At 44.1% G+C, this 26,543-nt stretch overlaps 1 protein-coding gene across 2 annotated transcripts in view; it reads left to right on the top strand.

The window, feature by feature from the left end:
• The first annotated feature begins 1,886 nt into the window (after positions 1 to 1,886).
• UNC93B1 (unc-93B1 regulator of TLR signaling) overlaps positions 1,887 to 26,543 on the top strand; it is a 44,960-nt gene continuing 20,303 nt past the window's right edge. Inside the window, exons 1-7 of one of the 2 annotated variants that reach the window (XM_085860095.1) lie at positions 1,933 to 2,066; positions 7,773 to 7,879; positions 10,045 to 10,192; positions 19,738 to 19,891; positions 20,040 to 20,201; positions 20,733 to 20,859; positions 23,694 to 23,787. In XM_085860095.1, the coding sequence (XP_085716221.1) occupies positions 10,168 to 10,192; positions 19,738 to 19,891; positions 20,040 to 20,201; positions 20,733 to 20,859; positions 23,694 to 23,787 (562 nt within the window). In that variant the 5' untranslated portion in view covers positions 1,933 to 2,066; positions 7,773 to 7,879; positions 10,045 to 10,167. Of the gene's footprint in view, positions 2,067 to 7,772; positions 7,880 to 10,044; positions 10,193 to 19,737; positions 19,892 to 20,039; positions 20,202 to 20,732; positions 20,860 to 23,693; positions 23,788 to 26,543 lie in introns of both variants that reach the window. The other variant, XM_085860094.1, reaches the window with a different exon arrangement.

Here is a 26,543-nt window from a genome sequence, read left to right as displayed (position 1 = left end):
GGGTGGGTCTTTCGACCCCACAACAATCGTGCCAATCGGCCACCCGCGCAGGATAGGGTTGTTCGCCAAACTCGACCTACCTAAGTACCTGCGCTGGTAGTTGACCGGGCGATCGTACCTCGTCGCTGGCCGGCCTAGGACACGAACCGCTTAAGCGGTCCGTTCCGTGCTTCAGTGATAACCGAGCGGTGTTATCGCCGGCCCTGACGGACGTGATTATTTACCGGGTGCTTACACCCCTCTACCAATTCCTTCCGTGATGCAAGATGGAACTTTCAAACAAGGGAAAGGACACAACGAAACGGGGAACAGTTCAACAAGCACATTTATTGCGTACTCAGACAAGCACGTATTTTACAGCCATACAGTAATTCAGGCACGTACACAGTGAAAGCAAGCTAAGGCAGAGTTACAACCGAATGAAGTCTTTATTTCACACGCACACTTAGACAATTCTACTTATAAGACGGCGCCACCACATGCATTTACACAAAAGCAAAGGAAAAAGCTACCCTCAAAGGCAAGGGTGGCAGACAGGTTCGTGGACCAAATGTGCGTGGAACCTAGATGAGCGGCCTGGTCCACGAGACTGAAGGGTCTTACCCGCGCCCTCATGGCGCGATGGCGGGCAAGCCGCGATGTCAGCGTAGCTGAGCCTGGCTTTGTGCCCTTGGCGTGGCTGGCGAGCTCTCTCCGGCGATCGGCCCCCGTCTGCCTTTCCCGTCTGCTTCGAGCTCCATCTCCCGACTCTGCCCCACCGACACTGCCGCCGTCTGCCTCTTCGAGTTCCGTCCGGTTCTCCGATCCCTCCAGACTGCCACTCCACCGACTCCAGACTGCCACTCTCCAGACCCGACTTGACTGCTGTGACCGACACACTGCCACTAGCTGCGTTGTGCTCGCGCTTATATAGGCCGGGGGAGGAGCGCCTATGCAAATTTGTGGATCACAGCGGGTTCGGAGGCGGGACTACACCCCCTGATGCTCAGCCATTGGACGGATGAAAAGTGGGCGTGAATCATTCCTGATCCGTTTTTCGAGGCGAAAGGAACCCATTCACAACCCATGGCACGATGTTTGGTAGAAAGGCGAAGGTGGTGGGAGTTTGCTGCGGTGGTTTGGGAAGGGTGCCGGTGGTAGCGATTTGGTTGATGGCGGGCGTCGTTTGAGAATGGCGGTGAAGCGATGTTTGCGGGGTGGAGTTGTGGAGGTAAAGAGGCGAAGGTGGTGGTGTTTGAGTTATAGTTGTTTGGGAATGATGTTGGTGGTGGCGATTTGATTGTTGGGGGGATGATTGGTCCAAAATAATGATAGAGAAAAGAAAAACGGCTAACTCAAAGGATCACAGCCCGGTGAACACGGAAATCCCCTCTAAACAACGGTGGGGAAATCTAACTACACACATACTTATCGTCATAACTGATCTCAGGACCCTTCATGGTGGTCTGCGAGTTTCCACAGCCGTAACAATATTAAAGGCAACGTCATTTCTAAAGTCCCGCTCAAACTCGAAGTGGGAACTTGAGGTTCGCACCACATGCGCAGCACAACCGAAGCTCTTTGACCAAATCATCAATAATTCACTTGAAGGAAGGTTTTAATTTTCACCAAACGATTTTCTCATCGGTATGGAAGACCGGGTCATGGTTGAGCGTCGAAGCGGAACTGAAACGATTCGCTCTCGGGTTGAACTCGAACCATTTCGATGAAACTCGGTGGTTGGTGAATGTTTTTTTTTTTCAATGCTTTGTGCGCTGATCGAAGGACAATGAGATTCGAATTGTCACAACAAACAACCACAGGTCGCCAATCGTTACACACACTCGTGCGATCTCTCCGACAGTTGGACAACGTGACAGCGGCACGTGACTTGACGTCTGACGTCACTTACGCGCCAAAAAGAGGCGGAACCTTCGCCGCCGTGCCTTTTGCAGGGATAGCATGCACGACGTCCGTCCAGAACGTACTGGCGGTCCGGCATGGCTGATCAAAACGAGCTGATCGATCACAGATCGGGAGAGCCCGAGCTGGAACGTGACCCAGAGCCGTGCAGGGGAGGCTCACAGGTGAGTTCGTGCTGCCGATTTAACTTTTACAAAACTTTCACCGAACTTTCCCGTCCATGTTTTTACTTATTTATTCGCGTCAATTTGCCTGTGACGGCGCAGAATGCTCCGAGTGGGGGTTTTGTTGGTGAAATTAACGTGGAATTACAACGGACGGTTCGTTTTGAATTCGTGCATGTTTGGTGGTGGTGGTGGTGCTTGCTTGTCTTCGTGCATGTTTGGTGGGGGTGGTGCTTGCTTGTCTTCGTGCATGTTTGGTGGGGGTGGTGGTGCTTGCTTGTCTTCGTGCATGTTTGGTGGGGGTGGTGGTGCTTGCTTGTCTTCGTGCATGTTTGGTGGGGGTGGTGGTGCTTGCTTGTCTTCGTGCATGTGTGGTGGTGGTGGTGCTTGCTTGTCTTCGTGCATGTGTGGTGGTGGTGGTGGTGCTTGCTTGTCTTCGTGCATGTGTGGTGGTGGTGGTGGTGCTTGCTTGTCTTCGTGCATGTTTGGTGGGGGTGGTGGTGCTTGCTTGTCTTCGTGCTTGTTTGGTGGGGTGGTGGTGGTGGTGCTTGCTTGTCTTCGTGCATGTGTGGTGGTGGTGGTGCTTGCTTGGCTTCGTGCATGTGTGGTGGGGGTGGTGGTGCTTGCTTGTCTTCGTGCATGTGTGGTGGTGGTGCTTGCTTGTCTTCGTGCATGTGTGGTGGTGGTGCTTGCTTGTCTTCGTGCATGTGTGGTGGTGGTGGTGGTGCTTGCTTGTCTTCGTGCATGTGTGGTGGTGGTGCTTGCTTGCTTGTCTTCGTGCATGTTTGGTGGTGGTGGTGGTGGTGGTGCTGCTGCTTGCTTGCCTTCGTGCGTGACTCGTGTGAGTGTTTTTCCACGTTGTTTATGGGAAACTCTTTAGGTTGCTGGCAGGGATGGTTTAGACTTGGACGTACGCACAACTCGCCTCGAAGCTGTCCAGCCTGAGTTCGAATCCCGACCCAGCTATAAACTGCCATCCTGGTGTTTCACGGGTAGGGTGATTCGTCAATGGATGGACGTTGAACTGGGCATATACGGTCTTCCGGCATTAATTGGTGGACCTTAAACATCCCACGGTGCCCTTCGTGAAGAGTTGACGAGCCGTTGCTGACGCTATGGTCGAACCTTAGTTGAACGTCAGGCCTGGCCAGCTGGTTCGTGAAAGACTTTGGCCAAATATCCCCCGGCCAACCCCACAATAACATGGGAATAATTGTGCTCGGTGAACTCGACGTAGAATAAGTTTATGGAAACCATTTCACAATAATCCCATATTAAACGCTAAATAAAAATCAACCTGCCGTGAAGAGCATTTATTTGGACAAGAAAGTCCATTATTCAGAACCCCCTCCCTCCCCCCCTCCCCCCACACATATGGCAGGGTCAGATCCAGTATTTTTTTGAAAGGGGGGAGGAGGTGTAGAAATCGAGGGAACGGGTCCCCTCCCAGATACTGCGAGCATGTGGTCCGGGCCGCGCTTCAGGACTCTGGACTCTGGGATTTTGTAGATGCTCTCGGGTGTCCTCTGAGTATCTACTAACCACGTTGGTTACATGTTGGGAGGGCAAAAAATAATCATAAGTTTCCATTGTAAAATCAATCTTATTTTCCTTTTTGTTGAAAATGTTGACATGATTGGGTTTGCACCTGCAGTGTAGCTCTGTCAACATAAAGGGACACCAGTTACTCAACAATTATATCTTTGACAATTACCCTGAATGATGTTTTTATTGTCTGCAGTGCTTGCCAGTAAACGGTACGGCACAAGATCAAGTGTGATATGTAAATAAGGGCTTCGCCCAATCGGTGAACTTTCCAACCCCAATTTCTCCCAATGGTATGCTCTCCCTCGAGGACTTGGTGATGATGAATTTTCCTACAAATGTGATCCAGGAGTCTCCTCTTCCTCTTCTGCCCCAACAGGTTTATCTGATCATGTGCTTGTGAGAGTCAACATCTCTCTGGCTATCGTCAGACAGTGCCACATAGTCTGGCAGTTCACTCGAGCTGACTGTCAGGGACTGCAAGCTGCCCTCTCATGTCCAGACGGGTCCTTCATTTCCACCTCTCCTGATAATACTGCCTGGAAATCCTTCATTTTCTCCAACAACCTCATCTCAGATCACCAATTTGGTTTCAGACCAGGTCACTCCACCTTGGACATGCTGCTTCGACTCACCCAACAATGGATGGAGACCCTCAATGTCAGACGAGTTCAGGGTCGTCTTTCTGGACATAGCTTGTGCTTTTGATACAGTCGAGCATTCTGCCCTGCTCTCCAAACTGTCCGCCTTGGGGATTTAAGGCTAACTCCATACATGGCCTACTGACTTCCTCTACTCTCATGGCCAATGTGCAGCACTCAACAGAATCCTTTCATCTCCTGTCCCTGCAGCATTCTGGGTCCGGTGCAATTTCTGATCTTCATCAATGATCGCTCTGACTCTGGAAAATCCTCTTTATATATTTGATGATGACTGCACCCTCTGCCGTGACATTCCTCATCCTTCAGACAGGCAGGTTGTAGCCTCTTCCCTCTCTTCAGACCTTGGAAAAAAAAAACATCACAAGCTGGTCAAACACTTACAATATATCTTTCAATCCTGACAAATCTCACATTCTCATTATCTCTCTCAAAGGACCGTATGGCAACCTTCCCTTCTGCTTTCTTAACAATCCTGTTGAGAAAGTTCAGTCATTCAAACTCCTGGTTCAGCCATTAATTTTCTTGGGAAACCCACATTTCAAAGTTGGCCTCCAAAGTCAGCCACCAAATGGGCATCCTCCATCATACAAGATCTTTCATTTGTCCAATCTGAACTTTTGACAACCTACAAGGCCTTAATTCGTGGCTTTATGAGTACTGCTCTCCACTTTGGGCTCTGCGTCATGTCATGTCTTGCCATTCTTCATCTCATGGAATTCAAGGCCCTCAGAATCATTGGGCTCTCCCATGATGAAGCTGAGTGTCTAAGCTTGTTTCTTTCGCATTGCAGACAGGTCGGTAGTCTCTGAATTCTACCTCCACATTTTTTGTCTCAACCCTCTGTCCTCGCTTAGCTATGCCCCTTTCAGATTTCTGCTGGGCGCACATTATTGTCTGCCAGTAAGGCCTGTCACATTTGGCACGGCGGCCGTAGGGTCTACAAAATCTACGGCCACTAGCAATTATAGGGCGGCCGCAGTATTTCCACGGTCACACAATGTAGCAGTCACATATGTTTTTATTTTTCGGGGAGCTACACGGGGTGTTTAGAAATTGTGGAGATCGAAAACGTGGGGGTGCCGTACGGTCTTTGATTTGATGTCGCACGTTCGCCTTAGGGCCCCCCTGCGGTCGCCTTGCGGGCACCTTGAGGCTACCATGCGTCTGCCTTAAATTATATAACGAGTGGGTGTATATATATATATATATATATATATATATATATATATATATATATATATATATATATATATATATATATATATATATATATATATATATATATATATATATATACGGTAACAAGTGGGTATATATACCAGTTCTTTTTTACTGAAATAAAAATATAACAGTTCAGAATATACCAGTATATATAACTGAATATACCAGTTCGGAGTGCCGTGGTGCCCCGGAATCCGAACGCCCCATTGTTTGAACAAATTGCAATCCGAACAATTTTTTTCGAGAAAATTTTGCCCTAAAAACCGAATACATTTTAAAAAAGCGAACACAACGAAGCGTTCATGTTTGTTCACGTGTTCGAGCCGCATCTTCGCGCTTTGTTCATTCAGTTCGTCGGTGGAAGTCCTCATGTGTCGATCGCTACTTTACCTTGTGTTTTCACCTTGATTTGTGCTGTTTTCTTTTTAATCATCTTGTGTTTAAATAATAACAAAAAGCAATCCGATCACGTGGTGTGACGGACTGTCGGGCAAGGATTTAATTATCACAGAAAAACCAGTTGTAATTTGGAATATCCGTGATTACCTCAGCCCGATGCGTTTGATGAAAGTGGTTGTGGTTCTGGGGGCATCATGGTTGATGAGCTGCCCTGGGGGCAGCGCTCTCGCAGAGTGCGCGACCGATCGGAACCCAGGCCGGAGCTCGAGCCTGTGTGAACCTTTGGATGTGGTGATTGTACCAGTTTACATACAATACACCGCAACCGAAGGTCATTTACTCATTTTATTTTACCTTAAATATGGGGAATTTCAGTTGAAAGTGTCTTGAAAGTTGGTTTTCTTGGGGTCCAGGAACGGATTAATTCACTTTCCATTATTTCTTATTGGGAAAATAGTTTTGGAATCTGAACTTTTTGCAATCCGAACAGCCTCCTGGAACGAATTAAATTGGGATTCTGGGGGCACCACTGTGTCTAGGCAAACACCTATACTCCGATCTCTAGCGGTAGCACACGGTGGACGCACGGTCGACGCAGACTGCCACGGTGCACGTAGGTGCATGGCGGGTGTAGGGGAACCGTGCGTCGACCCTGTGTTGCCCGCATGTAGTCACACAGACCACAAGGCCACCGTACGGCGACCGTGGAAATAGTGCGGCCGCCGTAATTTTTTGGGGGTTGGCAAAATTCATTTTTCATTGATAAGAGCCTACGGCAGCGGCACGAATAACGCAAGCCCACCGTACGCCCTACGTACGGTCGACGTGGAACACATCTACGTCACGGCTACGGCTTGTCGAATTGCTACGGCCAACATAGAAATGAAAAAAATTATAACTCTGCGCTATAATTCCACGGCGACCCCTACGGCCTATAAAAGATAGGCATACGGCGTAGGGCCACCCTGAGGCCACCTCAGGAATTCTGCGGCCGCCGCATGTTTCTGTCAATTCAGGGGGGGGGGGTACGGCCGCCGTATCCTAGCCGCAGAGCAAATGTGACTTGGGCCTAACCCTCTTCTTGTTAAAATCCCAAAACCAGACTCACTGCTCATCTCCACTCATTTGTTCCTTTTTTTTCTCACCTGTGGACCTAACTTCCCCAGTCTGTTCAGCCCCATTCTTCCCTCCAGGATTTCAAAACAGCTGTTCATCCCCCACCTATACTCATGATCTCATCTACCCTAAATTACCCCATTCCTAAGCACTCCATTTTTCGAGTTTATTGTGCCCCCCCCCACACCCCAACCTCCCTCACCTCTTTTTTGTTTATTTGTCAATTGTATTTTTTTTTCTGTTTCATCCCCACCTTCCCCTTCCTATAGCTTCGCTTCATTACCTCCACCACTAAAGGTGGACAAAGGTTACAGATACACCATTTTCTCTGTTTATCTGCCTGTGAGCAGGATATCTCAAAAGGTTATGGACGGATTCGTGCGAAATTTAGTGGACAGGTTGTGTGTGTGACGAGGACCAATTGATTCGATTTTGGTGAAGATCTGCATCTGGATGTTGCAATTTTTTTTAACATTATCAAGTGATTCTTCACCATTAAGAGATTGGTCCATAAATGATATACAGCATGATAATTCAAAACGTTGTGGACGGATTATGACAAAACTTGGTGGATGAGTTGGGTGTGTGACGAGAAAAGCTGATTTGATTTTGGTTAAAAACAGGTTGGTGGGAAACAAAACGTAAACTGTACATCCTGGTGAACGTATGCGCTGTACCGAGTGCTGTTTAGCTTGTGTGCAGCTTGTTGACCCCATTGTGTTCTCACCCTCCCCTTGATCTCATTCTTACTTTTATTCTGCAGTTTGTGTTCTCCTCTTAAGGGGCTGTCACACCTTGACGTTTCAGCCAGCGTATGCTGACGTATGAAAAATTTGCCGAATACGCTGGCACACGTCGAATACGTTATGGGTAAGTTTTCTATATGTTAAGAGCACGCTGGCATACGTCGTAGTATGCCGAGCACGTCGACAAATTTTAGGCATGCTCAAAAATTTTCGACGTATGCCAGTGTATGACACATACGTTGGCCATAAATTGTAGGCACGTTATGTGATCGTTGACACACGTCGACACGCGTTACTTGTAAGTTACTCATAAGTCGAAATGCGTCGAGGTAATGTTTAGCGTACCCAAAAGTTATTTCAAACCTATGTGTAACGTATCTCCAACGCACATTGACGCATGTAGATGTATTTGATTGACGTCTTCCGGATGACCACAGAACTTACTGAACGTGTTTCTAACTTGCATCTACCGTATAATGGCGTATTGGCAGTGTTTAGGGGAATTGGTATATGCAAATGGGCTTCACAGGAGGAACCCGTCAGTGTTTCAGACTCCACGCTGAGTGCATGTCCATGTCAGTAGTATCAGTAGTAGTAGAAGGTGAGCGTGTTATTAGTAGTAGTAGTAGTAGTAGTAGTAGGTCCATGTCAGTAGTAGTAGGTGAGTGTGATGGGGAGGGTGTGGGTGATGATGGATCCTTCTTGCGTCCGCGGCCATGGCCAGGAGCCTTTTTCGAAGTTTTCTTCGGCTTTTTAAAATTATTTTTTAAATGTTTTTCTACGCTGAACTATTGATGTTTTTTAAAGTTTTTGGCGTATTCATAACGAGTTGGACAAATGCATAACGTACACAGAACGTTTCGATAACTTATAGATAACGTATACCAACGAATGCTTAGCGTGTTGTCGGCGTTCACAACGTATGCCCAACGATAGTCTAACGTATGCATAGCGTGCGTGCGGCAGCGTATAGTCGACGATCACGTGGCGTAGGCTATTCATAGGCTGCCACTCAACGATTTAAATCATAACCGCACTAGAAATCGAAGTGTCAACATCACCGTCATGCCGAAGAAAAAAAAAAACTTGGAGTCTGGAACACTGACTGGTTCCTCCTGTGAACTCCATTTTTATATACCAATTCCCCTAAACGCTGCCAATACGCCATTATACGGTAGCTGTAAGTTAGAAACGCGTTCAGTAAGTTCTGTGGTCGTCCGGAAGACGTCAATATGCGTTGGAGATACGTTACACATAGGTTCAAAGCATGTTACTCATAGGTTAGAAATAAGTTTCGGGTACGCTAAACATTACCTCAACGTGTTTCGACTTATGAGTAACTTGCAAGTAACGTGTGTCAACGATCGCGTAACGTGCCTACAACTTATGGCCAGCATATTCGGAACGTGTGAGTCATACGCTGGCATACGTTGAAAATTTTTGAGCATGTTAAAATTTGTCGACGAGCTCGGCGTACTACGACGTATGCCAGTGTGCTTCAGCGTGCTCGTAACATATACAAAACTTACCCATTACGTATTCCACGTGTGCCAGCGTTTTAGACAAATTTTTCATACGTCGGCATACGCTGGCTAAATCATCAAGGTGTGCCAGCCCCTTTACCATTTTGTTCTTTTCCATTCCGTTCTAACTCTCCCACAAGTCTCGATCATGTACGTATGTAGTATTTAAAAAATAATAATTTTTTTTAAAGGCCTTTTAGGAGATTTGGTCCCAAGACCCCCCCCCACCCCAAACCTCCTCCCCCACCCCTAAATCTGCCTATGCTTGTATGATTTTCTTCATAACAAACCATCAAATAAATGCCGTCAGCTGTCATCTGTATCTGTCTTTGTGCTGTACTTGCATCTCCATTTCTCAAGACGTACAGTGTAGAGAATTTGCCAAAATACCCCTGTTGGTTTTCGTTAAGTAAAATGGAGGAGGAGGAGGAGGAGGAGGAGTTTTTGTTGTTGTAGAAAACAGATAATTTTGAATTTAGCCAGACGACAGGCAAACAATGACCTTATTATTTATAGTGTTAACGTAAAGCATTTGCTCGGAATTGGAGCAGCTGGCAGTTCATGTCTCTATGTAAAGTTAACGGAATAAACACCTGTTAGTTAGTAGCTTGTGATGATTTCTGAACAGTAATACTGATGTCATGTTTCATTTGTGGCATTTTTAATAATGCACCTCCATCTCATGTGCCTCTACTCCCAACATCCACCTCAACCTCTCCCTCCTACCCTCCACCACCATTTCCTTTCCTTTTACTCCCCATGCCAGGATGGAGAAGACCTCCTCAACAACATTGACCCGAATTACAATGAAGAGGAGGAGGAAAAGAAATATTTTCGACGCAAACGCTTGGGTGTCATCAAGAACGTAATTGCCGTCAGTTTGGGGAACATGCTCATGTATTCGGTGTATTTAGGTAAATTGTATGGCCTGCTCATGTGGATGGTTTGTCTTCATTGTTTGATCTAATGTCTTCAGAATGTTGAGACACCTAACCTTTGACCGATTGCTTTTCTAAGTACAATAAGTTTGTATAAAATCCGTATTTTTTTTAGGATGGAAGTTTTTCAAGACTTTTAATCAACCATGTTGTGCTCACAAGATTAGTCAGAGGTAGTCGACTCGCATTTAAGCTGTCTAGTCTGGGTTATATTACCATCCTGACTACAACTGTCGGCTTGGTGCTACATTGACAGGGAATTCTTTCGAAGAAACATCTTTGGCTCTCCCGTGTGAGCATTCGCTGGTGGATGTTGGAACATCCCAAAGCACTTTTCAAAAATATTAAGCCATTGTGTACTGGTACCTTGGCCAATTCCAAATTCCCACCCTACCGAACAAGGCCCTGACGTACATCAATGGCACAACCACGCTTCACTAATGATGCAAGCAGCAGATCAAATTCATGATTCATGAATCCGATAAAAAAAGGTTAAGAAAGAGGCTCGGAGGTTCATAAAGAAAGGAATGATGGAGAGCTAAAATAAAATAGAGACAGTTGATAGGAGCAGGCATGGTGGAGGACAGGTTGAGACGGTAAGAAACAGGTAGATTATGTGTTAGCATAAAGATGGCAGGTTTTTAAAAAAAAAAAAAATCAACTCAAAAAAACCATGAGCAATGGGATGAGATGCTGATGAACCTTGAGGAATTGGAAGGAAGGGTGGGAAATGGTACCGAAAGTAAATTTTTATAACTTCAAAACAAAATGTAGGTGCATGGAAAGCACTGGATATAACCTTGTTGAAATGTTGAGATGGGATTGATGCCAAGTCCGTTGGACAATTAAATATGTGAGGAAATCTCCATGAGAAGTCCAGAAAGCCTGTTCCACATCAAGCCAACTGGGTGAGGTGTGCTGGGTCCTCCCACCCCCCACCCCCTCTCCCAGCACATACTATGGATGTAAATGTGGGGGAGGGGTGTAAAGTATAAGGGGGAAAAAATAAGAAATTGAAGAAGGATATGGTTAGAAAGGGGAGGGAGGGTGTGAGGATGGGAGGAGAAAGTGGAATGAAGTTTGGGAGGAGATTTTGGAAGAGAATGGAAGGAAAGTCTATTGAGAGTATGGCAGTCGTGGTTAGCCCTTTGAACCCTGAGCTCCTTGGACTTTTGGTTCCCCAACCCTGGGCTCCCTGGAGAAAAATCTGGCCACTCGGGTATATGGAGGTTTGAATAGTGGCCGGTAAAACGGCCACTCAGGTATATGGAGGTTTGAATAGTGGCCGGTAAAACGGCCACTCGGGTATATGGAGGTTTGAATAGTGGCCGGTAAAACGGCCACTCGGGTATATGGAGGTTTGAATAGTGGCCGGTAAAACGGCCACTCGGGTATATGGAGGTTTGAATAGTGGCCGGTAAAACGGCCACTCGGGTATATGGAGGTTTGAATAGTGGCCGGTAAATCAGCCACTCAGGTATATGGAAGTTTGAATAGCAGCTGCGGGTTAAGGTGGGGGTTGGGGGGGTTCTATGCACTTTCCCATAATGTTTCCCATAATGAAATATGGTGACTGTAATTGTGAACATCGTTTCACCTGAAATGTTCCACTAGTTCTGCGATCCACAAATCTTAATCATGACACCACCTTAGGGCCCTAAGCAATAACGATGCCGTAACTAACAGCTTGACAATCTACTTATTGTCTGAATAACAGTGATAACCTTTCAGGAACAAATCTGATCTTTACCTTACAAGGAAAAGCATTTTAAAAGATTTTGAATGATTAGAATGTTCATTCAATTAATTCACACATACTGACTTGACTTGGCTTGCCTGTATCGGGGCAGAGGCTGACCTCGACGCGGTACATTCTTCTCTTTTCTCTACATTTTTGGGTCATTGCATCACTCTTGTGAATTTTCCAATTTTTATCTTGCCAAAACGAAGTTTTTGCAAGATATGTTAGTCAGCTTGTATGTTTTTTTTTCTTTTTTTTTTTTTGTCTGTAATCACGTATAAAAAATTCTGCAGAGCACAGTTATCATTGGAAATTTTTGTAACTTCGCATATCAGAGGCCTATAGAGGTCTCTTTCAGTGCACAAAATTTTGAAGGTGAAGGTCAAAGGTCAAGGTCAGTTTGGCGCAAATCAGGGGAGTCGACGAACCCCTTATTTTTTGAGTAATTTTGATCAGATCGTCTTCAAACTTCATGGGAATATAGTTCATGGTCTGGCGCTCAGCTGATTAATTTTTGGTGGCGATTGGCCTTGACCTTCATATGTTTTTTTTTGTTGTTTTTTGTTTTTTGTTTTTTTGGTCTGTAATCACGTATAAATCACTCTGCAGAGCACAGTTATCATTGGAAATTTTTGTAACTTCACATATCAGAGGCCTATAGGGGTTCTTTCAGCGCATAAAATTTTGAAGGTCAAGGTCAAAGGTCAAGGTCACTTTGTCGCAAATCAGGGGAGTCGACGAAACCCTTATTTTTTGAGTAATTTTGATCAGATCGTCTTCAAACTTCATGGGAATATAGTTCATGGTCTGGCGCTCAGCTGATTAATTTTTGGTGGCGATTGGCCTTAACCTTCATGGTTAGCGCCTCAGGTCAAACATATTTGACCCCAAGGTCAAATTTTCAAGTTTTAGGAACCATATCGTGTAGTACCTCAAATTGAACACCTCGATGAGTGCTTTCTAGATATGTCAAGCTTGAGACATTATGACGTCATTTGGTGACGTTATGAGGCAAACGCATATTTTTCATGGTTACTCTGTAGAACGATTCTCATCGGAATCTCTCGTAGGCAGATATTCCTCAAGGAGTCGCTCCTGGTGGATAGCAGCTCTGTTCACCTCAGTGTGACCTTAAAGAAGTCACACGTGGTCACCTTTTGGCAAGATTCGGGTCACTCTGCGGGTGACATTGGTTTATTGTATTTCCATTGAATATTTGGTCTCTCTCTCTGCTTCTTCCAGGTTATTGGGATTCGCAAGATATCCGTTATTGTCGGGTTTTCCGTGTGTGTGTGTCTGCAACGTGAGGCTCCACAGCACAAACCAGAAAACCGATTTCGATGAAACTTGGCGAACAGGTGCCATATGGGTTGGGAGTGTGCACGTTTGAGTTTCATTGCTAAGCAACCACCCGTTGCTATGCAGCAGCTGAAAAACCGCGTTTTAAGAACCCAAACGGTAACTGACGTAGTGCAGCTTCTATGATAGGTAGAGCGACCGGACCAACTCTTGCCTATTCCTTGCATCCCCATCTAGTTATTGCGACAGCTTAACATTCCTCTATCTTTCATAGTTTCCGAATGGCAGCCCTCCGAATGCGGAAAGGTGGTGAACCAGGGAATATGTTAAGTGACTTTGACCTCGGAAACCGTCGACGGCGGAACGTTCAAATTCGGTGTATGGATAGAGTTTAATAACTTCTACACAATTGAACCACAGCATTTTCCCAGATTCGATCACCAAGGGTGTCGGGGCTGAAAAACGCAAAATTCGAAAAAATACTTTTTCTCGACCTACGTTCACTATTTTCAATACTTGTCCTGCAGTTTTGAATGTGGAGAAACGAGACTTCGGAATTAAACACTTTTGATTTTTGCTCGAGCCGATTTTTGATTTAGGTTTTATTTTTCAAATGATAGTCCTGTGAGGAGTGCCAGTTGGCAAAATACGCAATAGGAAAAATCTTGCCAGGCAGAGGAACAATTGTATGTGAACCAATACGTCTTGGCAATGAATCTTCGTCGGTGGATCGGTCAGAATGAAAAGCGTAGTATCCAGCGCTTCGATCCTAGCGGATCCCTCGTCGCCTACAGGCTTGTTCCCTTCTTTGACAGTGTAATTGTTGTCTATAGACTTTCTGTAATTCTTCCTGCCACATGTCCAGTGCAGTTCCACTGCAGTTTTTTTTAAGTGTGTGTGTGTGTGTGTGTGTGTGTGTGTGTGTGTGTGTGTGTGTGTGTGTGTGTGTGTGTGTGTGTGTGTGTGTGTGTGTGTGTGTGTGTGTGTGTGTGTGTGTGTGTGTGTGTGTGTGTGTGTGTGTGTGTGTGTGTGATAGAAGTGGTATCCTGCTAAGTATGGCTGACATTGCATTCCAGAGCAAGAATTTTGGGGAATTTATTCAGGGTGCTGGTGATAATTAATCACCTACCCCCTTTGTTGAATGACACCATGGGATCTTTATTGTTTCCTAGAGCACACACAGGGTTCATATGGTGTCTGGAAATCCTTGAATAGTGTGGAATTTTGTTTTCACGTCCTTGAAAGCATGGATTTTTTTAGTGGTTTTTCTTAGAAGAGCCTGGTAGAAACACGGAATTGAAAAAGGGAAATAGTTGTGACTTTTCCAGGAGTTAAACTTGAGAGGCAAAGTTTTTCACTATTATGGAAAATGGACCAAATTCACAGAATCCACGATTTCAAATGGAAAATGGATTGTGAGATGGGACTAATATCCTCACCCAAGGGCGTCGCCGAATAAGAAGGGTGGAGACACTCAGCTGGGAGAGGCATGTTGGGCCTGCACCTCTTTCAAAAGAGATTGAGGAAGAAGCCTTGAGGTAACAAAACGAAATTTATTTTGTGAAATGGAAGTTATTTTTTCTGGAAATGGAGAATCAATGGCTCTAAAATTCATAATTTCTCCCATTGTTGAATTTTTTGTTGTTGTTGTTGTTCAAAGATAGCACGCTGACATGTTCCAGCAGTGCGAACAAAAAAAAATAAAATCAGCATTTTTATTGAGGTCCTCCTGGAGAATATGGGGACGTAATCCCAGAGTACAATGGTGTCGATTTTTTTTACTACAGGAATTAGGTTCCCTTGTCTGTCTCTTTTAATACTGTAATCAACTAGCATTGAACCCATCGCTTCGCTGACTGTCGTTGAACACCGTAATTTGTACATGTCACAGTACAATAATACTTTATTAACAGTGAATATTTGGAATTTTTTAATTCCAGAAACATTTTATTTACTGCTAACAACCCAACGTTAATTATAGTAATACATACACTTATTTACCAACAAACAATATTGTGAATTGTTTTATGTTCCCAGAGATCAGACATTATGTGGTTTCTGTTTTTGTTTTTTTTCAAATTTGAAAATGCATCAAGTTTGTTCTCATTTATGCTTTGTGATGGTGAACAAAGGTGACAATCAGGAAAAAAAGTATTGTTTATACATCTTTCATGACATTATTATTATTATTGTTATGTTAACGATATTAAGAAATGTAGGCTAGTTTGTTATAGCATGTTAGTAGTTATCAGAAATGGTTTCTGAAAATCGTAATACACTGCTTCTCATTGAGTCATGAATAATACATCCCCGTAAAGGCTAAGCCTTGCGCTAGACTTAACGACGTAATGATTTCCCAGACCTAACACCATCTTACTAAATCCATCACCCTGACACCGAGAATCTGATCTTCAGCACGTTGCCTACAGATGTCAGTCAGATATTTGTGTTATGGTGTTCAACTGCCGTCAGTGAAGTGACGGGACAGGTCGAGTGCTCGATGCCGGGATGTCGTGCACGTCCATGGAGGCCGAGCATAGTGCTAGACCTAATGACAAAATTATGTCCCAGACATAACTGCACAAACAAACAGAGAAATGCAGGTCTTTAATGTATAGCGAAAAGTAGGTTCTGGAATCCTACGGTAAGGCTGGCTAGTACGGAGGATAATAGAGAACAGTAGATCCAGGAAAATGCCGTAATCAAACAATATGGCTAAGACAAGACACCGAAATTCCTTTTATCCACAATGGTTTATTAAGGCAAAGGCAAAGACGGCAAAACAATGTAGCTCACATGAGCAAGGAGCAGGAAGTTCCAGTGTAAAATAAATATTAAAAGAAGAAGAGGTAAAAATTATGGACTTGCACGATACCAACATGGTGTCAACTGATTACTTAAACATTTATAAGCACAGCAGTAAAACGTTCAAACATTTAGGCATAGCAGTAAAGACTTTGTAACGTTTAGATGAAAGGGATGTAATACTGTCTTGAGAATACAGGGCTTTCAAAATGACATATGAATGCTAATGAGGCCTTTCACACATCTGCAGTGTGTGCGTTTTCAGCAACTTGCTTCTACTAACAGGGGAACTTTTAACCTGCCACTGCTACCACAAAAATCTGTGAGTGAAATCGTCTTTCAAATATGATTTTCAGCATTTAAACAAAAGGGTGGCAATTCTAAAATGGTTAACCATAACTGTTGTGTTCCTGGATCTGGATGTAAATCGGACTCACGGAAATATAGAAAATACGAGACATATCGGTGGCTGAAAGGTGTCGAGTTCCTACCATTTCCTGTTCAAGCGAGCATGTGGAAACGCATGCACGCACGCTTCTCCTTTTACCAGCAGATGCAAAAATCTGTCCATTGTGGTCCCAGAACCAAACAACAAATGTATTTCTAGCAGCCTTCACAGTTCTCACTCCCCCAACATCATTAATAGTAAATATCATCATTGTAAAGGTTGATTTTAAACTTACCATGAGCATTCACAAACCCCATATATGACCTTCCCTTCGCTGTTACGAAGCACCCAAACCAGATATGGTGTCTCCCTCAGGAAAGTCTTTACTATTGCAGATGTCCATTAAATAAGTAACCAAGCCAGCCATGTCCGCATGAAGTACTCCCACAAGGTTCAAAGTGCACTAACTGGCAGGGATGATCGGGAGTTTGGGTAGAATGTGCCCATCTACGATCCTTTGGCCCTTGTACCGGCCCACATCATCGGGAAGAGCTGCAAGAACTCGGCCTTGGGTTAGCTGAGAGAGTTCTCGAACTCTTCCATTGTGTTGATGCACATCCCTTTCTCTCAGGTACTTTTCCAAGTATTTGCAGCTTTTTTTGGAAGCTTTTGTGAATTATTTTAGGTACCAATCCTCACCTCGCACACACAATGTATGTAAACATGCCCCAATCACCATTACTGTTAAGTGCTAAGGGGTTCTGCACATATGCGCCAAGCATTCTGGAGCAGATTATGTCATTTCAAAAGTCCTGTCTGCCTGGTGTTTGCTTAATGGTTTGGGTGGGCTTGGGATCTTCGGATCCTGAGTTCAAATCCTCCTTGGCTGTTGAATTAATACGAGGTGGGGTTGACTCTGCCTGTCATCCTACTGAGGTTGGCAAAATGAGTGCCAGCTTGCTGGTATCCTGTGTCGGGGTGGCGACCCATCCAGCACTGTGCCCGATAGCCAAGGAGACTGTTAAGGCAGCACCAACGCTCTGCACAGAGTATAGTCCTGATGGATGGATGTAAAAGTCCTGTATTGGTCACTACCTACAACGGAGGTAGTGGACACAGCCATTACACATTAAATGTTCCTGGTGGTACACATGGAAGAAATAGCATGCATGGTAGTTGTTGGATTCAAATAACTAAAACTATTGTCTTAACAATGGGGAAATGAAGCTTCCAGGAACATTGACTGGATAGAGGCGATTACAAGCTGTGGTTGGCTGCTGATAAAGATGGGTTTGGCATACAAAATATGAGCATAGCTGCTGTCAAGAGGTACATGGCTGGAGAAAAAAAAAAACTGATGGAACATTTTTTTGGAAAGTTCCATGAGATCCCATGATATCGCTACATAAAGCTGGGTGTCCTGGCTCACCGGTTCAGAGCAAAGTTGTTCCGGTTGTTCACCGGTTCAGAGCAAAGTAAGACAGCAACTTTCTACCCATTCCATCCAACCACAGCACACGCTACGTTTTCATTATTTGAAATTATTGTTGGGAAATTAGCCAAAAATTGTTTAGATCAGGTTAAATCATCTGGATTTAGGTTAAACTAGCCTGGAAAATGCTGGAGATGGCCTGAAATTTGAGATTGGCCAAAGTGTACGAACCCTGCGTGAGCCAGGACACCCGGCTTTATGTTCATCTGAGGGATGGCGCGCTTTCTGATGCAACACCTTGTTTGCGAAGCACCAATCCAACCATTTAAAGTCAGATTGGGAATCGAACCCAGATGAGACCTCTCCAAGGTAGTTGTGCTCCCTCTGCAGCATGTTTGTCGTGTATCAAATGTTTTGTTTTTGTTTTTGTTTTGGTTTGTTCCAGTGGCATTCGTCAAAAACGTTTTTTTTTTTTAACGTAGTACTCTTCGTAATTGTGTTGACACAGGAAATGTATTCACTTCTGGAAATGGCCCTTGTGCAGTTCCCATTTTGAGTTGCCATTTTCCAATCCAAGTACGCCGTTCTGAAACTGATATTGTTTGCAAAACTTAAACTTCCCTATATGTTTGAAACTCGGTGCATTTCAAAATCAATATATGATATACCATCGTTGGAGGTTGTTTGTTTGGAGAGGAAGAGTTGCAATTTTGTTGCTTGTGCGATATGCTTTTCATGCTTGATTAGGGTGTGTGCGGGTTACAACTGGTCTATGTGCTGTTTGTGTCATTAGACTACAATTGAACAATTTACTTCACAACATCAGTAAGCACAAGTGACTTCACCAGGTGCATGGTAAGACATGCAGCTCAGGTAAGCCCTCAGGAAAGTGATTGGTGACTTAAAGTAGTCTCTCAGTTCTAACTGTAGTGTAACTGTAACTGGGGAAATGCCTACCAGTTGGAAAAGCCAACACATTGGTCTGATTTTCAGAAGGCATTCCAATCAGGGAAATGTCAACCCTTTCAGGGGATAAAGCAAAACCCGACTTGTACAGGGAGATGATCACCGCTTAGTGTGATCTTCCTTCTCTTCCTCCTGTGACTTGGGTGGGTTTTCTGCCGCTGATGTTGCCCCCGCACGGTCTGGCTGAAGATGTTCCAGCCAGCCACCAAGTCTGCTGCGAGCTCCAATTGGAGTCTCCCAATTCCCTACTAACTCTCGGCACCATGCCCACCCCATGACTGAGGCAATTACGCATGTGCTACACATCGGCTCAAGTTGAACTGTCAGACTTCCCCCCCCCCCCCCCACCATATCTCGACCCAATTCAATCTCCCCACCTGCCACCTGCCCCATCTCATAAGGCTAAGGTGAGTCATGACTCACTAGGCTGGATCTGTGGACAAGTGTCTGCTCACATGTGCTTGTACACAAAAAACGTATGCAAATGTGCCATTAAATACAATAATGTGGCAATGGAGTGGGAGGGACAGAGGGGCACTTTTTCCAGTGTACGCCTGTATATATATTATACACGATTGTACAAGGAGACGTAGACACCAACTTGTCCATTCATACCATTTACAACCCCATTCAAAGTACAGCATGCTCTGAGATACAGCGTCCCACCCCCACCCCTACCCCACGCTGCTGGCAATTGTAGTCGAGTTTAAAAATAAAAATCTGATCAGGGATTGGACCTGGTAGAGATAGATACAATAGACTATAGAGCACACTCCCAAATTACCATTCCTGCTGCCACAATATCTCTGTCCCACGGTGGAAAATATCTATGGTTCTGCAAGTAGGTGTTTGCATACACATTGAGATCTCCAGGTCGTTGTGTTTTCCAGGTCTCCTCCAGATGCAATTTATTCTGCACTACGACAGTACCTACCGTGAAGTTAAATACAGCAACATACATCTGAAGGATATCGACGAGAAGGTCCTCATGGGTATCAATGTTGCTCCCATCATATCTCTCCTCTACACACCCCTTCTCATCAGGTATATATCCACAAACCTCTTTGTTTGGGTCTTTCGAAGGCGAGACTCCAATCAGCTTTATACAAATTCACTTTCTAAGCAATGTTCTCTGCAAACCGGGTCCACATATGCTGGTGACCCTGCAATCAAGAACTGTGTGTCGTTGCAGGTTTTTCGGAACAAAGTGGGTCATTTATCTCGCCACCGGTATCTACGCTCTCTTTGTATCGACAAACTATTGGGAGCGTTATTATACGTTGGTGCCCGCTGCCACCGCCATTGGCACCATCATTGTCCCACTGTGGGCCTCGCTTGGAAACTACATCACACGGTGAGGTTTTGGTCATTTTATTCAATTCCTCTCTATCCCTAAAGCATTTATCTGGTCACCAGTGTTAATCAATGTTATTTTTGTTTCGATAGAGATGGAGACAGAGCATGGATTCCAGTGGCTAAATCGATTGAGCTCAATATTTGTACTTGATTGATCTAGCCTTTTGAAACCTTTGCTTCTCTTCCTCCTCCCCCTCCCCCCCAGGTTCCTCCCCAAATTATTGATCCCCCCTCCCCCCAAAGAAAAATATTGACCTCCTCCACCCCAAAAATAAATATTGATCCCCAAAATTATTGCTTCTCTTCCCCCATATGATTGATCCCCCCTGTCAAATGATTGACCCGTCTCTCCATTGTTTCAATATCCAACCTTTTCCCCCTCACCTCACCCTCTAGAATTACTCGATATGAGTGTATATAACCTTTTAGATGTCATGGTGTGCCACACTAGTGTGACAGGTTGATTGCTGCATTTGAGAAGTTTTGTCACTTCCTTGGCTTTGTTGTTGCCTTTCTGCATTCCTGATAGAATGGGTCAGAAATACTGCGAGTTTGTACATTACAAGGATCATCAAGACAAGCCTGAACAACTTACAAAAGACAAAGCTCACAAGTATATAATCACCTTCCAATGCATTTTCTATGCATTCTTCGAGGTAATTGTGGGTAATGACATCATCATTTACCAGAAACGGAAAACGAGATTGTAAAACACTAACCTGGGACCGTTGTGAAGTTGACCGTTTTTCAGGGAGACTTGTGTAACAAGGTTCTGATGATATAACAAGTCTTCGATCAATTATTTTACTCACTCCTTGTTGGTAATGAGGTCTCGGATGATGTGAATTTCTGCAGTACGAGCTGATTCAATGTAAACTGGGCCATCCCATGTACTCAGGTTCTGAGTCAAAGGGATTTCAAAGTTCAGTTTCCCATTTACAATCACATTAAACTCTTTGAACATATATCCAGATTTGGCTTCAAATATTTTGCTGAAAACTGCCAATTAACACCTTTGGTGACCTTGGAAGATGAATTTAGTGCACTTTGACCCTGCGTATGGGATAGCCCAGTTTGCTTCTCAGCTGCTCTTGTGATGATATTTTTTAGCTCACCTGGATCATAGTTCAGATGATCTTATGGAATGGCATGTCATCTGTTCGTCCATCTGTCCATCCGTCCATAAACACTTGCCACTTCTTCTCCGAAACTGCTAATGTGATTGTGACCAAACTTGGCTAAAATGATCTACTGTGTGGTAGAACTCAGCCTTGTTCATGGCATCATCCCCCTCCACCTATTAGGAGGGTGTCATAAGGTTTAAAGGTCCTAAAAGTACTTGAATTTCGATCTAGTTTGTCCACAATTTTGGATTACAGGAAAACCTTTAACAATCTTCTTCTCTCAAACTGCCTAACCGATCAATGCAAAACTTCAAATTTGTGATTACCTTCCCAAGGGAAACATAGTTTAACAATGACGTCATCATTCGCGTGGTATGGCAACCATATTGGATCATAAGAAAACCTTCAAAAATCCTCTTCCCTGAAACTGCTGAACTGATCGATACAAAACTTTACTTTGTGATTAACTACACTGAGGAAATCGAATTTTTAACAATGACTTCATAGGTCATGTGGTCTGGCAGCCATACTGGATCAAAGGAAAACCTTTAAAATTCATCCTCTGAAACTACTTAACCGATCAATGCAAAACTTACAAAATATATTATCGGCTCCCTTTGGGAATGTTTGATTAAAAGAACTGCTGATATGAAACACAATGGCTGCCGGTGATGTCATAATACAGAAAGTGGGCAGTATCTCAAAAATATGGATTTAGACACCTTGGAGTTGCACATTATCAAATATGGATAATTTTGACACAACAGGAAGTGACAGCATTATAACGGAAGCGGGAAATATCTCTAAAATGAAGGCTCATAAACAGCATGGAGTTTCACAACTGTGAACCTCATGTCAATTCTACCTGACCTAAAATGTGTATTCTAAATCCAGCTCTTATTTTTACCCTGATCCATCTGTCATTCCACTTTTTGGCAACAAACCAGGTGAGCTACAGGACCATTGGTCCTCTATTTTCCCATTTTATTTCTTGTTGGGGGCACCGGGGCAGTCGATTGACGTGATAACAATTGGAGTTTTTGTAAATGCCTTATTTGTGAATTCACAACATTTTTTGATAGACATACAAATACCGTACCACTTGGTTCCCTTTGTCACGTGACCGTGAATCTCTATTCTGAATGTCGGTGGAATACTATTTCTATTGTTCGCTGTACTTGCCAAGTCAGGTGCTATAGTTCTGGACCTACACCTGTTTTCCAGTGGGAGGGGAGGGGTGAGTGAAGTGAAACCAGTTATTTAATTTGGTTTCACTAATTTATGGATCTTCAAGCAATTGTGATATCCCAGCAAGATTCTAAATTGAGGAAAAATAGTTCATTGACCCAACTTGTAAACTTTCATAAAAGTTTTCCATTCTTCAGTTTCTCCACTTTGAGCAGAATGACTCTGTAGACCTAATGTCGGTTTCTCTTAAATTTTCATCATGTTTGACTTCTTCTATGGTTTATGAAAATTAAGGAAATATGGAAACATCATTCACAATTTCTCCACAAACTCAGAGCCGGAACACTTTTTTCACTACAGAGAGCACACAGTCTCGCCATGGAAAAAAAATGTCACGACAGGTGCACCACAAAACAAAACTGACCTCGAGGAGCTGAGCATGTTGCAATTTGAACTTGGATTTGTACTTCAGTTTGTACTTATCTGGAAATAAATTGCTCTGCTCTTTGAGTGAAGACGCCATACATTGAGATGCACACAAGGCTATTTGGCTCATCATGCCTGTGCCATATCCACATCTGCATCCAATCCCATTCAAACGACTGCAGCTCGTGATAATTACACAGCCAATGACAAGAAAGGTATCTGGCCATGATTCAGGGACACAGTGGTCATGGATATATATACCATGGGATCCCTGATGTCCATGGTGTAAATGCACAAAGGACAGCCGGCTTTGCATCCCCATCTGAAGGGCTTGATTATACCCCCTTCTAAAGGATGGCAAAATTCCAAAACCCCATGTGTACACACGTCGGTGCGTTTGGTGTGCGGGCAGTTCCCGCACTAAATAATTGCACACTCCCAGGTGTTCACATATAATGTGTGAAGGGTTAACTTCGGCTGCGAAGGGCAACCATGATAAAGGACACTGTGCCCCAAGATGCAACATGTCCTGCTGACACTGCAACAGAGCAGCAATTTTTAGTTGATCTGACTTGGTCAGGAATCAAATCCAAATGAGAGCACTCAGGGGTATCGAGAGCATGATCAAGTTCAGGTTTATGGTTAACTGATTTTTTTATGAATGTTCCCCAGGATTCCTTGGTGTATGATCAACACACAGTTCAACAAATGGTTTTGATGCTATAATTGAGTTTTGTTGATACCCCTTTCAGTTGAGCTTTGTCTGGGCTGAGCTTCCTTTTGAGTTCTTCATCAAAGGTCATCTGAAGAACTACAACCACACGTTGTACAACGTTAAATCTTGTGGTGAGTGAACCTTAAATCCTCTTGATTTTGAAGAATGTTACTTTCTGGTTGAGCAACTTTGTTTTCATTAAAATGTCAAACTTTCCTTTCTTTCTATTATCTGCAACAAAAAAACAGACTTGTGACACAAATATATGGTGACATGCTCGAGCTAATTAGGAATGATCCTTGTTGTACTTGAATATAAGTAGCATTGATCAGCTTCACGATAACATTATAGATCATTAACTGAATTGTTTGTCGATCATGAATTATATCTGCTGGTTGCACTATTACCAAGGCACTGCTGTGCCACCAATCGATGCAGTCACCCGTATATTACAGAGCAACAATATGGCCAGGATGCCACACATTGGTTGATTGTTTTCAAAATGCTTTCCTTAACCTTCCATCAGTGAATGCCAACAGATGGGACAGCCTGCTTAACATCTCCTCAGAAGGACAATGTTTTCATTAAATATCCTATGGTGTCTTTCGCGAAGAGTAGTCGAGTTATCACCAGCAAAGGACTTCTGTTACTCCATCTGACGGACTCGATCTGTCAACTTTTTGCCAGTGGCAAATCCTCCCTTCTGGAATTGGTGATGACCAATTTCCCTGCTGCTAATATCTCCTGCTGTTCCTCTGCTCCAATTGTTTCATCTGATCATATGCTTGTGAGGGTCAACATCTCTCTGGCTATTCTCAGAGAGCTGCCTCAGTGCCAGTGGGTCTGGTATTTCGCTCAGGTGGACTGGCAGGGACTGCAAGCCGCCATCTCACTTCGGGACTGGTCTCCTAAATTTGCCACCCCTGATATTAACTCAGCCTGGGAATTATTCCACAGAAACCTGCTCTCATGCATCGATCCATCCCATCTCGCCCTCAGTTATCCTACCCTTCCTCCCACAGTCGCACCCATGGTACACTTAATCATGCGGTGAGGCAGTTGCCTTGAAACAACTTGCCTTCTCTTCCTGGAAGGCAAACCTGAACGAAGACGACCTCAGATCATTCCACAAACCCAAACACTTTTAATACGTCTTTCAACCCTGACAAATCTCACATTGGCACTCTTTCTCTCCGAAAGGACTGTCTCGCAAGCTCTCCCATCTACTTTCTTAAAATCATCTTGAAGTTCAGTCACTCAAACTTTTAGCCTCACTATCAGCCATGGTAGTTTTTGGGTAAACCACATTTCTAAATTGGCCTCCAAAGCCACCTGCTGACTGGGCATTCTCCACCATGCAAAGTCCTTCCTTGTCACACCTGAACACTTATTCATCTACAAGGCCTTAATTTGCAGTTTGATAGAGTACTGCTCTCTGCTCGAGACTGGCCTCCCTGCCTCACACCTTTCTTTCCTTGACACCATGGAAACCAAGGTCTTCAAGATCATTGGAATCTCCTGTGTTGAAGTTGAGTCTATGGGCCTGTCATGTTCACATCGTAGACTGGTCGGTCTTCTCTTTTGTTTTCTACCGCCTCCTTTCTGGTCTTGTACCCTCTGCTCTTTCTGTGCCCCCCCCACCCCTCCCCCAAACCATCCCAGGTTTATACAGGATGCTTGCTGTTTGTCAGCAACCCTCTTCTGGTGAAACTCCCAAAATCCAGAATCACTGCTCACCTTCACTCATTCATTCCTTTTTCTTCCTGCCCGTGAAACCACCTTCAACATTTCTTCAATCTCATTATTCTCTCCAGGTCTTCAAGACAGTTGTTAACCACCATCATCTCAAATTATTCCTCGAGCAAAACCAAAATCTTTTCTTCCCCATTAACCCTCCCAAAACCCACCTCTTTTTAAGTTTCCAGTTTTTATCTGCAACATGTCACAGATCTCCAAGAGCCTCGCGTTGATGTTGTGGTTGTTGGTGAAAGTCGATTTTTTTTTTTTTTTTTATTATTATTTTTTTTTTAATAAACATGGTTTTTTTTGGAAATGTGCACCCATTGGTTAGACAGCTACCGGACCACACCCATATCCGTCACTTGACTCCACCTACCATGGCACCCAGGCACAATTATATGATCACCACCTTGGTTTTCTAGTGGGCCTAACACATTAGGCCAGTAGGCCTCTGCTGGTTATACACTGTCCAGGTTTGTTACGTCAGATTTCCTTTGGCTTTGTTTGGTCGAGTGTTCCATCATGATGAGGGATCCTGAAAAATCTCATCGTATGTGGAATAAAAATTATTAGGAAGGGTTAACAAAGCCCGTACATGCCTCCCTAAAAAACAATAGTGTTACATAATTTTTGAACGGCCCAATATTGGGGTTAAACGATCCATGACCATGTGACGAATCGGCTCGTTCTGATATAACTGACTAATCAACTCTTTTTAGAGTGTTTTTAATGTGTGCTTCCCAATTGGCCCGTTACCGGATTTTTAAAGCCAATTCACTGACATTTAACGGCGAAATCCCAGACCTCGAATGACCACGCTCAGGCTTTTATGAACAAAAGGTTTATTACCGAAGAGAGAGCAGGAGGGCGGAAGAGAGGGAGAGGAAGAAACACACACACACACACACACACACACACACACACACACACACACACACACACACACACACACACACACACACACACACACACACACACACACACACACACACACACACACACACACACACACACACACCTGAGGTAACAGATATAAAGGTGAATCACGATGAACCTTATCTATCTAATCTTATTCATTGACGTGGGAACATGGAACAGACACGGCACAAGGTTGTTGAGACAGATTAGATTAGACAATGTTATCTGA

This window comes from Eptatretus burgeri, chromosome 16 (assembly GCF_056783735.1).
Source record: "Eptatretus burgeri isolate ZD-2024b chromosome 16, Ebu_testis_v1, whole genome shotgun sequence".
Classification (NCBI taxonomy): Eukaryota; Metazoa; Chordata; class Myxini; order Myxiniformes; family Myxinidae; genus Eptatretus; species Eptatretus burgeri.
This window is presented reverse-complemented; position numbering and strand designations above follow the sequence as displayed.